The 16,009-nt window shown below is 45.7% G+C and overlaps 1 protein-coding gene across 1 annotated transcript in view; it reads right to left on the bottom strand.

Moving 5' to 3' along the window:
- Nucleotides 1–2,271: 2,271 nt before the first annotated feature.
- The window catches only part of pip5kl1 (phosphatidylinositol-4-phosphate 5-kinase like 1), a 30,179-nt gene continuing 16,441 nt past the window's right edge, over nucleotides 2,272–16,009 (bottom strand). Inside the window, exons 8-9 of the mRNA XM_022744572.1 lie at nucleotides 10,545–10,707; nucleotides 2,272–2,918 (exon numbers count right to left, since the gene is read on the bottom strand). Of these exons, the coding sequence (XP_022600293.1) occupies nucleotides 2,474–2,918; nucleotides 10,545–10,707 (608 nt within the window). The 3' untranslated portion in view covers nucleotides 2,272–2,473. The remainder of the gene's footprint in view (nucleotides 2,919–10,544; nucleotides 10,708–16,009) is intronic.

Here is a 16,009-nt window from a genome sequence, read left to right as displayed (position 1 = left end):
TTTGTGACTTTAGATTTTAGATGACTGACTTCCTCCCTTCGCTCCCTGTTTGTAAACAGAATAGTAACGTAGGATCAGATCTGATAAAAGCAGATTAGGAATTTCTTATCGTCATCACAGAAAAACCAACTACGCAGGTCTGGCTCTGAGTCACCACTGAGCTGTGTTTACACTCACATGTATACTTTTTTTAATCTTCTAAAAGGATAATGATAGGGTTCCTTCCTGTCATGCAGGTTTTTCTTTTTTCTTCCAGTCTATGATGGTTGTTTAACATTAAACAACTGTAAACAGGATTATCCTGCATTTAAGTCACAACACTATGGGTAATTACTTCAAGCAAAGTCTAAAGAAATGCGAGTGAACGGAAAGTGTGTATAACAGGCTCAACATGGCTTCTAGAGAGCCCTCATGCACCTGATCACTAATCCCTCAAAATCAATGAGTCCATGAAGGTGGACACTGTGATCGGGCCCAAGGCAGTCACAACTTCAAGGTGAGAGAAACAGCATCTAGTGCTGCTGAAACTTCCAGACACTCCTTGCTTGCAAAAAAGGGAAGTTCAGTATTTATTAAACCCTTTAATGAACCCACATTCTCTTAATAAAATGACCATGAAATAGGGTTTGGAAATACATGCAGGGAAACGTTTGCATTTAAAGCCAGTGAAGCCGACCTGATGTTCGCCTTTTCACACATCTCTGTACGAAGGCACATCAGATGCAGTTTTTTATAAAGCAAGAAGCTTTTCTGTCCTCCTCATGATGCATGTGTGGAGGTTTTTTCCTCACTGAGTTTAGGGAAATTACTCAGTGGAATTATATTTGTGTCAGATTTCTGAGTAAACAATTTTTTTTTATAATTCTGAATGACAATCATATAAATATTCATTTATTGCAAACAAAAATCTGTTGTGTGCTCAGTCAATTTAATCTGCTGTTAACCACATAAAATAACAGGAATAATCTCTCTCACTCTGTTTCATTCATTTTCCCCTTGTTCAAATTCCCAATATATACTGTATATATATCATGTTGTTACAACATGATGCAATTTCAGCCAATTGTCTCACTGTAAGTCTGAGATTTTTTGGCTGTTTTTTCTCAGCACCAGGAGAACTATAACTGGATGGAGAAGAATTCTTAAAGTGATGGTTCAGGTTATTTGATGTGAGGTCGTGTGAGCTACTTATTTATAGTCAGTGTATTACCTGCAGTAGATTCGGATTAGCTCTCAGTTTAGAGAAGCAGGAGCACTAGTACAGAAGCTGAGTGATGAGCTGCTGCGGATGGGGTCATCCACATAAAAGTGTTTTAACGACTTAAAAAAAAACCCACAGAATTTTTTTTTTATATCAGTTGAAGTGCTGCTTTATTTTGCTGTTTGAATGCAAATAAAGTGGTGAAAATTAAATAGCTCAACTGATGTTGGGGTTTTTTTTCAGCCCCATCTTTTTAGTGGCTAAAACATGGGGCTGAAAAATGAAGCCAACACAGAAATGACAAAAACTGCAGTTCCTCCAAACCACTAGAGTCAGGCTCCTACAGTGAGTCAAACCCTATTGATTCCCATGTTAAAATGTTCAACTTTACAGCAGAAAAAACATGTTCTAAAGACAGTTCGGTCTCTAGAGCTAATTTCTTCCTTCATGATAACTGTACGGGGGTGAATTTTTATATAACTCACCTGTTTACATTTTATTAAGACTTAGAGTTCTGTATAATTGAGGGTATGGTCATCGAAGACTCAGCTCCATACAAGCCCCACCTCTTTGTCCATTTTTGGATTAGCAGCTAGATAGGGGCGGAGTCAGGCACTGCCAAGATGGTGATGGCAGAGCAGCTCACTGAGCTTCAAAACTACTGACGTCATGGAGGCTACATCTATCTTTATTTACAGTCTGTGATTTATGTGGATGCCCCGTCAGCAGCTCATCACTCAGCCTCTGCACCAGCACTCCCACTCTTCTCTGAACTGAGAGTTGATCTGAATCTACTGGAGGTAATACACTGACTACAGAAAAGTACCTCACACAACCCCACATCAAATAACCTGAACCATTCCTTTAAAGTCAGACACAAAGTGAGTTTAAATACATTTGTTTGTACGTGTAGCTGTTTTACAGATAGGACCATGTACACCATATGTCTACTGCAGCAAGGAAAACATATAGAATAAAATAAAATATTCAGTGAGTTCAGAACAGATTTTTGTTTGCTCAAATAAATTAATGGTTGAGCATCACTTTTCTCACTGTATTGAGTGATATTAATTTCTCCACAAAATATTTTCCAGTGCTGAAAACGTTCACTGTGCACAGATATACTGCCACAGAGGTCAGGCTTGTATTTTACACATGGTGATTTGACCCATGGAACAGATGTAGGTAAACTTGCTTCATTTGTTCAGGACTTTGGTTGTTTAGACATGCTCAGTAAGAGTGGGTGGTGAGTCTCCACCTCTCAACCAGGGTCTACTTGGTGTGGTCCTGTACCCACTGACAGAGCCTGAGGCAGTAAGTCTGTGGACTGACGGTGGAGAAGGACCGGCCTGGATGTCTCAGCCTCTTCCACAAATGCTCCAGCCTCTTCTTAAAGCTGTAAACTGTGAAAATGTCAATGATGCCGATGAAGTAGCGCTGCTCAGGCCCATCGATGATGTGCAGAGGATTCTTCAGGTTGGGTAGTAAACGTCGGTTTTGGGCCTTGAAGTCAGAGAGCTCAGTTGCATCGTTGCCTGGCCCAGCATGCTTTGGACACACTTGAAGAGTGCTACCACTTGATGCATCTCCTGCTCGTGGTTGCTTCAAACATGTGCCATCTATTTCAGATAGAAGCAAGATGGCATCATCCTCTGGGACTTCCCCAGGGACAGCAGCTACGCCTGCATGAACGGGACTGGAGCCTCGATTCACAGATCTGAAATCACAGGGAAGTCACAGGGAAGAGAGCAGGTATGAGTCACAGTTATGTGGCCTCACTCACACTTCATCTGTGTTGTGAAATATTCTGATTTGTCTAGACAAGAAGATGATACATCAATGTACTAGCAGCGCAGATCGATCTGATACAAGATATACAATCTTTTTGACATATGACATAAATTTTAGTGAGTGAGACAAACCTTCAGAGGAATGAAGGGTAGTAAGTAGGATGTACATAATTGGAATACAGCGCAGATATTTCCAAAGCACAAGTTCTCAAATTAATAAATGTGTTTCTGCTTCATTCCCACAGGCACCTGAATGTACCACTAAGTTCTCTTAGTTGTATAGGGTTACGGTTAGGGTTGCCACAGGGGTCTATCCTTGGTCCATTGTTGTTTTCATTATACAATTGTTCCTAATCAATACTTCAATGTTCACTTTTTTGCTGATGACACAATTCTATATGCTCCAAACTCATCTTCAGTCTGCTTTTGATCACCTCATCTCCTTCATCACAAATTAATCTTAAACACACAGTCTGTAACTTCTGCCTCTAGGGGACTCAATCGAAGCTATAACAACAGACATTATTGGGTGATGCCATGAAATAACATGGGATCATGGGTTTTCAGTCTTCACCACCATTACCGTAAGCTCCTCCCGGGTTGGATTCCTTCAGTGTCGGTGGTTCAGGAAATCAAACAGACCTGGTGATTCTAACTGTTAAAAACACCGATTAAAGCAGTTTGACATTTAAAGTCAGTGTTTGAGCGATGCTTCACTTTAAAAATCAGAGACTCACTGATGCTCTTCAGTGGACACGGGACAGGACCATCTGTGTCGCCAGGTCATTTTACCGGGGTTCAAGCCCCGAATGTTTTGAGTGTAGCCCCGGATATAATTTTTTACATAAGTGTTTGTAGTCTTTGTAACATAACAGCCAGTCAAAATCAGTGTTAGTTTCAGTCTGTGTGTGTGTGCATGGAGCTTGGCAGGGCCTGATGGTCAGTGGTGAAGTAAATGAGTGAGTGACATAACACGTATTGCAGTCAAGTGTCAGCAACTCAAATTACAGCGGGAAGAGTTCAGAAGGAGAAATGGCAGTAGAACATAAGGGGAAAAAACAACTAAATCTTTTTGGACTTTTCCAAAAGAGGAGTAAGGGTAAGCATTAAGCCTGTGTAGTAACTTGTCATTGATGGTTAAACTTGCCTGTTGATTTATGATATGAATCATGATGAAGATTTGATTGCAGGTGCTATTAAACTAGCAGGCCACACTAGTGTGATCCAACAGCATTCTTTTATTGTCCTTTAGCCAAGTTGTTCTGGTTTATGAGATTTCCATGAAGCAAACTAAATCAACAACAACTGACTCATTTTACTGTAGGTTTGGATCAGTGAAGCCGCGCCTCCTAATGCAGGCAGGTGCAAACAAACTGATGTAAATCAGGTATTATGTTTACTGTGGTCACCATCTTAGTTTAGCATATTAGCATTAGAGGATGGAAAAGAATAAACAAAACTAGGTCTAAACCTAGTATATGTCTGGACCATCTATGGTCAAATCCTGATTTTATAACCTCACCGCTTTCTAACAAAATCACCAAACACATGAATTAAAGACAGAGCTGTGATTTCAGCTGTATTCACTGTAATATGATCACTCAGGAGAGATTTAGAAGAGACATTTTTTTCAGTGTATGTGTGTGTGTGTGTGCGTGCGTGCGTGTGTGTGTGTGTGTGTGAAAGTGAGAGAGAGAGAGAGAGAGAGAGAGAGAGAGAGAGAGAGGATGACACTTAGTAAAGGGCCACAGGCCAGACTCGAACCTTGGCCGCGGGGGCAGCAGCCTCAACAGAGAGGTCCAGACAGCCCTCTCCCCGGCCACTTCCATCATTTCCTCCGGGAGAATCCCGAGGCGTTCCAAGGCCAGCTGAGAGATATAATCCCTCCAGCGTGTCGTTGGTCGACCTCGAGGTCTCCTCCCGGTGGGACATGCCCGGAAACACCTCCCTGGGGAGGCGTCCAGGAGGCATCCTCACCAGATGCCCGAACCACCTCAGCTGGCTCCTCTCGACATGGAGGAGCAGCGGCTCTACTCCGAGTCCCTCCCGGATGACCGAGCTCCTCACCCTATCTCTAAGGCTGAGCCCGGCCACCCTGCGGAGGAAACTCATTTCGGCCGCTTGTACTCGCGACCTCGTTCTTTCGGTCATTACCCAAAGCTCATGACCATAGGTGAGGATCGGAACGTAGATCAACCGGAAAATTGAGAGCTTCGCCTTCCGGCTTAGCTCCCTCTTCCCCACAACGGACCGATTCAGCGTCCGCATCACTGCTGACACCGCCCCAATCCGCCTGTCGATCTCCCGCTCCCTCCTACCCTCACTCGTGAACAAGATCCCGAGATACTTAAACTCCTCCACTTGAGGCAAAGCCTCCCCCCCGACCTGAAGCGGGCAATCCACCCGTTTCCGGCTGAGAACCATGGCCTCAGACTTGGAGGTGCTGATCTTCATCCCAGCCATTTCACACTCGGCCACGAACCACCCAAGCGAGAGCTGAAGGTCGGCGTTCGATGAAGCTAGGAGGACCACATCATCCGCAAAAAGCAGAGATGAGATCCTCCTGCCACCGAAACCAAACCTGTCCACCACCCGGCTGCGCCTAGAAATTCTGTCCATAAAAGTTATGAACAGAACCGGTGACAAAGGGCAGCCCTGGCGGAGTCCAACCCTCACCGGGAACAGGTCCGACTTACTGCCGGCTACGCGAACCAGACTCACACTCCTTTGGTACAGGGACTTAATGGCCACTAACAAGGGGCCATCCACCCCATACTCCCGGAGTGCCCCCCACAGGGAGCCCCTAGGAACACGGTCGTAAGCCTTCTCCAAATCCACAAAACACATGTGGACTGGATTGGCAAACTCCCATGCTCCCTCCAGCACCCTAGCGAGGGTAAAGAGCTGGTCCACAGTTCCACGCCCAGGACGAAAACCACATTGCTCCTCCTCGATCTGAGGTTCAACTATCGATCGGACCCTCTTTTCCAGTACCCTGGCATAGACCTTACCAGGGAGGCTGAGGAGTGTAATTCCACGGTAGTTGGAACACACCCTCTGGTCTCCCTTCTTAAAGATGGGGACCACCACCCCGGTTTGCCACTCCAAAGGCACTGCCCCCGATGTCCACGCAATGTTGCAGAGGTGTGTCAACCAAGACAGCCCTACAACATCCAGAGCCTTGAGATACCCAGGGCGGATCTCATCAACCCCCGGGGCTCTGCCACCGCGCAGTTGTTTCACTACGTCGGCGACTTCTGCCCCGGAGATTAGATCATCCATCCCCAGGTCTCTTGGCTCTGTTTCCTCTACGGAATACGTGTTGGTGGGATTGAGGAGCTCCTCAAAGTATTCCTTCCACCGTCCTACTATATCCTCAGTTGACGTCAGCAGCTCCCCGCCCCCACTGTAAACAGTGTGAGCGAGTTGCCGCCTTCCCCCCCTGAGGCGCCGGACGGTTTGCCAGAACCTTTTTGGAGCCGATCGATAGTCTTCCTCCATTGTCTCACTGAACTCCTCCCACGTCCGAGTTTTTGCCTCAGCAACTGCCGCGGCTGCACTCCGCTTGGCCCGGTACCAGTCAGCTGATTCCTGAGACCCACAGGCCAACCACGCCCTGTAGGCCTCCTTCTTCAGCCTGACGGCTTCCAGTAGGACAATGGAGTCCCCTTTCGGGGCACTTTCCAGCACCCGTCCCAAGGACTCCAAAAAGGGCGGGTAGTCTGAACTGCTGTTCGGTGCATAAGCACTGACAACAGTCAGAACCCGATCCCCGACCCGAAGGCGCAGGGACGCAACCCTTTCGTCCACCGGGGTAAACTCCAACGTACAGGCAGAGAGCCTGGGGGACACTAAAAAGCCCACCCCGGCCCTCCGCCTCTCACCCGGAGCAACTCCAGCAAAGAGGAGAGACCAGCCCCTCTCAAGGACTTGGGTTCCGGAGCCGACGCTATGTGTCGAGGTGAGGCCGACTATATCTAGCCGGTATCGCTCGACCTCTTCCACAAGCTCCCGCTCCTTCCCCGCCAGAGAGGTGACGTTCCATGTTCCAAAGACCAGTTTCCGTAACCGAGGATCGGACCGCCAAGGCCCCCGCCTTGGTCTGCTGCCCAATCCACAATGCACCGGATCCCTCTGACTCTTCCTGCAGGTGGTGAGCCCACTGGGAGACGAACCCATGTTGCCGGTTCGGGCTGGGCCCGGCCGGGCCCCATGGGCTAAGGCCCGGCCACCAGGCGCTCGTCCACGGGCCCCAACCCCAGGCCTGGCTCCAGGGAGGGGCCCCGGTGTCCCTCCGGGCCGGGTACTCGGGTTCTTGATAGTATTTATCATATATTTCTTCTTAAAACTGCCTCTATCACACTAGTATTGAGACAGACAGGACAAACAGTGATATAGGCTGCATAGTAATAAATGTGGGTGGATGGAGGGTGAAAACAAGAGATAACTGCCCCATCCCACCAGGACATATTAAAGCTCCCACTAACCTGTAACACACACACACAGATAAACACAGGGCTGTACTCCCATCTGAAGGCACACCACTCAAATACAGCACGTTGTCGCCCTCTAGTGGAGGCACTGCAATCTATGATTTATCTGTCAAGCCACACAGTACACACACTGCAAGCACCTGCCACCACTCAAGGTGGAGACTACTTAACCATCCTGGGGCCTGGTCTCCCAGCTTCTCTAAAACCTCTAAAATAATGTCAAACATTATATCATTATGTGCCATTATTTATATTTATATGAATAATGTGCTTAGTTCACCCTGTTGGCCAGAACACATGTACAGGTTCAGTACAGATGCCTGGTGCCAGGAATCATTTGAAAGATGCTGTGGTTTCACTGTCTGAAAGTCATGAATATATTAACTGAATAGCACTGTAGTGGACACACCTGGCCTGGCATCAGTCACAGGCCATAAAAGAAGTTCATTATAAGGACATACAGAGTTATGGACCGAAAATTGACACTTTGTTACTCTTCTCACCATCAAACTATCAAATTGATAGGAAACAGAGACAAATAACCCTTCTCTTTCATAAACAGACAAGCTGTTAGCATGTCAGAGAGATGCTCAACCAGATCATGGATCAAAAGGTCAGCTCCAGAGGATCAACAAATGGACACCAGGCAAACTGGAAAGAACAACCAAAATCTCCATTTTGTAACAGTAAGACTCTGTCTATTGATATTAGATTGTTGCTTTTATAGGAAAAGTAAGACCAAAAGAACTGATTATCACTAAGGTGTGAATCCTGGACTCTGTCTCACACACAAACTGAGGTTTCTTGCTCTGTCCCGTCTCTACATAACAGAATCAGAAATTACAAGCCACATTCCAATCTTGACAATACACCAGCAGTTTACTCTGTTCAGACAGATCTGAGAAAAATATCAAATTAAATATCTAGCTATTTTTTATATGTGATGTTTCATGTAGTAAGTCAAACTCCAGATCTCTATCCACTAGAATGGTTGAAATGGAACATATAGATTCTATAGATTCCTTTCATGTGACCATACTGTCAGCATCTTTCACACAAGGTAACACACACTACATGACATCCAGAATGTCTTTATTGTTACTATTATAGTCAAAGAACTGCTGTGTAATACACATTTATAGACTATTAGCTTTAGGAAATGTTTATTATGTTGTTTGATCAGTTAACCACTCACAGATGTGAAAGTTTTTATAGGTAAACTCTAAATTAAACATTTATAAAAGTTATATTAAAAGTTCTATAGAAAGTTATTCTCCTCTCTAGTTGACACACTTGGCTTGTTGGTTTCGGGCTTGGATCCGTGCCAATCTGTCTGCGTTTTGCTCTTGATTTCTCTTTTATCACTTTGTCTGAGTTCTTTGTTCTTTCTTTACCCTGTGCTCCAAGTAACTTTTTCTTTGTCTACACTCAATCTTTTATTCTTACAAGTCGAGCAAAAACCAAATAAACCAAAACAACATAAGTGCCTCAGACAGTTGTGTACAGTTTTCTTCAGTCATCTGGCCAACACCTAGTCTGTATTGTAGAGTCTGTTTCTTGTAGGTTGTGATGCTGTTGTGGTGAAAAAAATCTGTCCGCAGAAAGACAGACAGCTGACTCAGTGTGTTTGATATTTCCCTGGATCTGTCTATGATCTGTTCAAAAAACTACACATGAGTCAGTTGTTGCGTTGTGCGCTTTTTATCAGAGTCCAGGGATCAACCTCACATCAGATCCAAGGAGGCGGTTTGGGCAGCCATCCCTGTTCTCAGTGTGTGTGTGTGTGTGTGTATGTGTGTGTGTGTGTGTGTGTGTGTGTGTGTGTGTGTGTGTCTTTCTATGGTTGTCAGATTGTTTGGTTTAATACCATCATTGTGAGATCACTGTGGCCAGACCTCACAACTTCAAAGGTTTATTTGAGGATTAAGACTTGGTTTTAAGGTCACAGGAAGAATTAGGTTTAGGTTAGGGTTAGGGTCTAGGGCACATATGTCAAACTCAAGGCCCGCGGGCCAAGTCCGGCCCGCAATGTAATTATCTTTGGCCCGCATGATAATATCTAATCACTATTAGAGCTGGCCCGCACGCGCTGCTAATACATTACAAATCCCACAATGCACTGCCAGCGTGTTCGCGTGTCATTCGAGAGCCCGCGAGCGCGAGTCCTTGCCCACTCATTCATCAGCATCCCTATGGAGCACCTGTGGTCAACTGTCAGCTACTACTCTCCCCAAAAATGGCTAAACGAAAGGTGGACTTTGAAAACAGGGGTTTCCAAGGCAGTTGGGAGGCAGAGTATATGTTCACAGATATAAAAGGCAAAGCTGTTTGTCTTGTGTGCGGAGACGGCGTGGCTGTAATGAAAGAATATAACGTAAGAAGACACTATGAAACAAAACACCAAGACAGGTACAAACACGTGGACGTGAAACAAAGGCAGCAGAAGGTAGAAGAGATGAAAAGAAGTCTGATGTCACAGCAGGGTATGTTCACAAAAGCCAAATCACAAAGTGAGGCTGCTGTAAAGGCTAGTTTTATTGTGGCAGCAGAGGTCGCAAAATCAGCCCGGCCCTTTACCGAGGGGGAATTTTTCAAAAACTGCATGATGAAAGTGTGCGACCGTTTGTGCCCAGATAAAAGGCAAGTGTTTTCAAATGTGAGCCTGAGCAGAAACACGGTTGTTGACCGTGTAGATCAGCTTTCCACCGATCTACAGCAACAGCTGGTGGGAAAGAGAAAAGAGTTCATCGCATACTCCCTAGCTGTGGATGAGAGCAGCGACACTTCAGATATTGCCCAGCTGTCATTATATGCTTTGCAGGCTTTGTTAATTTCAGGTTCAATTCATGCAACAAGGTCATTTGCAAGTTCTCAATAAACATTGAACCAGTCCGGCCTTCGACTTGTACCATTTTTTTTTAAATTTTGGCCCACTGTGTATTTGAGTTTGACACCCCTGGTCTAGGGAATGCTTTATGCCAGTGAGTGTCCTCAAAGCTAACAGCAGAGACTCTCAAATAAAGGACAAACTACGAAAAAAAAAAGAAGATCTTTACTGACTTTTTTGTTCTCATGATGAGAGTTGCAAAGGAAAGACTCTGGTGGCGCTCGTCGTTGTGCAAGGGCTGATGGGCCAGGAGGAGACTGTAGTCCAGCACATTGAGCCTCCGCAGGAAGTGTGTGTCGATCTCCACCTGCTGTAGGAGCCAGGGACGCTGCTGGTCTGCACAAACACACACACACACTTAGACACGAATGTATAGAAGACATACACAAGAAACGTGTATGGATATTATTACTGATGTGTTTGTATTGAATCTTTATTAGGAAGTATTATGTTTTCACGTTATCCATCTGCTTCTCAGGAACGCAATATCTCAGTAACGCCTTGATGGAACGTCCTGAAATTTGGCACAAACATTCACTTGGATTCAAGGATGAACTGATTAGATTTTGGTGGTCAAAGGTCAAGGTCACGTGACCTCTTAAAGCACGGTTTTGGCCTCTTGAATGTGGTATCTCAAGACCACCTTGAGGAAATTTGTTTAGATTTGGCACAAACATTCACTTGGACTCAAAGATGAACTTATTCAATTTTTGTGGACAAAGGTCGAAGGTCAAGGTCACAGTGACCTCACGTTGTTGTGAATGCAATATATCTGTCACAGGCCTGTGATTTCTCCATGTTTTCCCCTTCTCCTTTTGTGGGTGTGTCTTTGTCTGTGTCTGTCTGGAGCTGGGGCGGCGCCAGGAGGTCACTGGAATCAAGCTGTACACCCGCTGCAATCACTCACCTGCTCCTCATCTCACAATCAAGCCACCTACACTGCTGCAGGATAAAGGACCGGTTCATTCCTCCACTCCTCGCCAGATCGTCCGTTACCCACCCGTGTTCCTGTGTCCTGCTTTCTGGCTCCATTACTCACGTCAACCAGCTCTGCTTCAACTACTCACCTGCCCTTCTGGAAACTCCACAGCCTGGATCCACATTGGCCTCAGCCCCCTTTACTGGTTCTCTACAAAAATAAACTGTGATTCTCATCCTATTCGGTGTCCTGAGTCTGCATCTTGTGGTCCCACATTCAGTGTACTTAATAGAACGATCTGGCCACAACGATGGACCCCGCAGACCAGGACACAGAGTCCACTCGTTATCAGTGTGCTGTAGCACAACAGGGTGTGCTCTTAGGTCAACATGACAACTGCATTCGAGCCTTGTATGAGTGTAACTAATCTCTAACTCAACAAGTGGCAGCTTTAACCACTCAGCTTTCAACTTTCTTCTCCTCACAGTCTCCTGCCACTCCGCCTGCTCCGCCGGCTTTCCCGATACCCACAACCTGGATACCTCACCTCCACGTGATGGATGTGCAACCTCTCTGGAGCCTTTTTCAGGTCAGCAAAGTCTGTGTCGAGGTTTTTTGTTCCAATGTCAAACTATTTTCAGGCTAAGACCTGTTTCCTTCTCAACTGACCTCTCCAAGATTCAGTACATTTTTGGCTTACTATGGGGGAGAGCACTTGCTTGGGCAGAGGCAAGATTCTCTCGAACGATTGGAGTTTAGTTCAGTGAGTTTTTGGAGGAGTTCAAACTGGTTTTTAATAATGCATCCAGTAAAAACCCCCGCTTTCAAGTTCCAGCTACTTTGAGCTGTCAACTCCTGTCACTTCCTCTGCTGGCACTCATCGACTCTGGGGCTGAGGAGAATTTTTTGGACTTTCAAGTTGCTGAGCAGGCTGGCTTCACCGCAGAGGCCCTGGAGGCTCCCCAGAACGCTTTAGCAGTGGATGGAAGGCTCCTCTCTTCCTCTGGTTAAACACAATCCACATATTGACTGGTCGCAGAGGAAAATTATTAGCTGGAGCCTAGCCTGTCATAAAAATTGTCATTCTGCTCTTTCTCCAACTAATGGTTTGTCTGGCCTGCCTCCTGCCCCTCCTGATCCTCCTGATCTTTCTGGTGTTCCTGAAATCTACCACGACCTCCATGAAGTTTTCAGTAAAAGTAAGGCTCTCTTACTCCCACCTCACAGACCCTATGACTGTGCCATAGACCTCATCCCCAGCTCCACGTTTACATCCAGCCGTCTGTACAAATTGTCAAGACCAGAGCATGCAGCCATGGAGAACTATATTCGAGACTCACTTGCAGCAGGTATTATCAGACCATCGTCCTCACCTTTGGGAGCAGGTTTTTTCTTTGTGGAGAAGAAGGATACCTCTTTGAGGCCATGCATAGATTTCCGTGGGTTAAATGACATTACTGTAAAGAACAAATACCCACTTCCACTCATTGACTCTGCTTTCACCCCTCTTCAAGGTGCCACAGTCTTTACCAAACTGGACCTGCGCAACGCGTACCATTTGGTGCGTATACGCAAGGGAGATGAGTGGAAGACTGCATTCAATCGTTAATGATGTGTTGAGAGACTCCCTAAATCAGTTTGTCTTTATTTACATCACATATGTCAAACTCAAGGCCCGCGGGCCAAGTCCGGCCCGCGATGTAATTATCTTTGGCCCGCATGATAATATCTAATCACTATTAGAGCTGGCCCGCACGCGCCGCTAATACATTACAAATCCCACAATGCACTGCCAGCGTGTTCGCGCGTCATTCGAGAGCCCGCGAGCGCGAGTCCTTGCCCACTCATTCATCAGCATCCCTATGGAGCACCTGTGGTCAACTGTCAGCTACTACTCTCCCCAAAAATGGCTAAACGAAAGGTGGACTTTGAAAACAGGGGTTTCCAAGGCAGTTGGGAGGCAGAGTATATGTTCACAGATATAAAAGGCAAAGCTGTTTGTCTTGTGTGCGGAGACGGCGTGGCTGTAATGAAAGAATATAACGTAAGAAGACACTATGAAACAAAACACCAAGACAGGTACAAACACGTGGACGTGAAACAAAGGCAGCAGAAGGTAGAAGAGATGAAAAGAAGTCTGATGTCACAGCAGGGTATGTTCACAAAAGCCAAATCACAAAGTGAGGCTGCTGTAAAGGCTAGTTTTATTGTGGCAGCAGAGGTCGCAAAATCAGCCCGGCCCTTTACCGAGGGGGAATTTTTCAAAAACTGCATGATGAAAGTGTGCGACCGTTTGTGCCCAGATAAAAGGCAAGTGTTTTCAAATGTGAGCCTGAGCAGAAACACGGTTGTTGACCGTGTAAATCAGCTTTCCACCGATCTACAGCAACAGCTGGTGGGAAAGAGAAAAGAGTTCATCGCATACTCCCTAGCTGTGGATGAGAGCAGCGACACTTCAGATATTGCCCAGCTGTCAATTTTTATCCGCGGAGTGGACTCAAGTCTGTGTGTAACAGAAGAACTTTTGGGATTAATATCAATGCATGGCACAACTACGGGGAAAGATCTGTTTGAAGAGGTATCCAGGTGTGTTAGTGAAATGGGGCTGCCTTGGGATAAACTTGTGGGATTGACGACAGATGGAGCGCCCGCGATGTGCGGTCAAAAGAGTGGATTGGTGGGGAGGGTCCGGGAGAAGATGCGGGAGGAAAACGGCGCAGGTGAACTGACAGCGTATCATTGCATCATACACCAGGAGTCGTCTTACTGATGAACACCTTCACTCAGTCCTGAGGATTTCCTCAGCTCAAAGCCTGACGCCTAACATTGATGAACTTGCATCCAAGATAAGACACCTAGTATTTGGCTCAGACAAGTGAGCATCCACCAGAGCAGTAAACTGAGCTTTAATGCATGTTTCTTTTTTTATTGCTGCTACAGGACATTTTGATTTTTCTTACAAGGAAATTATTTTTTGGCTGTTGTTGGCCTGTAGAAAAATGTTGTCAGTTAAAAATTAATCCAGAAAAGCTGCAGAAAGAGCTTTAGAAAATAAATGCAACTGATTTTTCTTGTATTTAATGTTTAATGTTGTTGTTGTTTTTAGGTACAAACTGTCTTATAAGCTTTGTCAGTTCCAGGTTCAAGTATTGACTACTGTGCATCACAGAGTGGCAAACTGAGCTTTAATGCATGTTTCATTTTTGCACTTTTTTTCTTGCTGCTACAGACACTTCATTTTTCTTTGAATTATTTTTTTGCCTGTTGTTGGCCTGTGGGGAAATGTTTTCATTAGAAATTACTATGGAAAGCTCCAGGTAAAAAGTGAATACACCGGATTTTTAAAATTTATTTTATGATTAATGTCATTATATGCTTTGCAGGCTTTGTTAATTTCAGGTTCAATTCATGCAACAAGGTCATTTGCAAGTTCTCAATAAACATTGAACCAGTCCGGCCTTCGACTTGTACCATTTTTTTAAATTTTGGCCCACTGTGTATTTGAGTTTGACACCCCTGGTTTACATTGATGACATCCTGATATTTTCCAGAAATCCCACAGAACACCAGGATCATGTTCACCAAGTTCTACAGAGGCTCATGAAAGCAGAGAAATGTGAGTTTCACACACCCAAAGTCAGCTTTCTTGGTTTTGTCATAGAGGCTGGGCAAGTCAAGACAGATCCAGAGAAGGTTAAGGCAGTTGCGGATTGGCCCATACCTACCACCTGCAAACAGCTACAAAGGTTCCTTGGCTTTGCCAACTTTTACCAGAGGTTCATAAGAAATTTCAGTCAAGTTGTGGCGCCCTTAACCTGTCTTACCTCTCCGTCTCACCAGTTTTCCTGGACTCCAGAAGCTGACTCCGCCTTTGCCAAGCTTAAATCCCTGTTCGTTTCTGCCCCTGTTCTGATTCAACCGGATTCCTCACAGCAATTTGTTGTGGAAGTGGATACCTCAGAGGTCGGTGTTGGAGCAGTCCTTTCCCAGAGAAGGGGTCCCGAGTCCCGTCTGCATCCATGTGCCTTCTATTCTCGCCGTCTGTCCCCAGCAGAACGCAACTATGATGTGGGTAATCGGGAACTACCGGCGGTGAAGATGGCCTTGGAGGAGTGGAGGCACTTGCTGGAGGGTTCCATACAACCCTTTGTGGTATGGACAGATCACAAGAATCCTGCCTATATTCAATCTGCTAAACGTCTTAACTCCCGTCAGACTCGCTGGTCTCTGTTTTTCAGCCGTTTCAATTTCACCCTCTCATTCCGACCCGGATCTAGGAACATCAAACCTGAAGCCCCAGAGGGAAATCCACACACACACCACCTGCTGGATTGCTCAGACCTCTCCCTATCCCTGGTCGCCCTTGGTCCCATATAGCCTTGGATTTTGTCACCGGACTGCCCCCCTCTCACAATAATACTGTCATTTTAACCAATTGTTGATCGCTTTTCCAAAGCAGCCCACTTTGTTGCCATACCCAAGCTTCCCTCTGCCAAAGAGACAGCTGACCTCCTCACCACACATGTTGTCAGACTCCATGGAATCCCTCTGGACATTGTATCAGACCGTGGACCACAATTCATATCCCAGGTATGGCAGTCTTTTTGTAAAGGGTTGGGTGCAACTGTCAGTCTCTCCTCTGGTTTTCACCCGCAGACTAACGGCCAAACTGAAAGGGCGAATCAGGACCTGGAATCTGCTCTTCGTTGTGTGGTTTCC

This window comes from Seriola dumerili, unplaced genomic scaffold (assembly GCF_002260705.1).
Source record: "Seriola dumerili isolate Sdu_G_001 unplaced genomic scaffold, Sdu_1.0 BDQW01000081.1, whole genome shotgun sequence".
In the NCBI taxonomy this organism is placed as follows: domain Eukaryota; kingdom Metazoa; phylum Chordata; class Actinopteri; order Carangiformes; family Carangidae; genus Seriola; species Seriola dumerili.
This window is presented reverse-complemented; position numbering and strand designations above follow the sequence as displayed.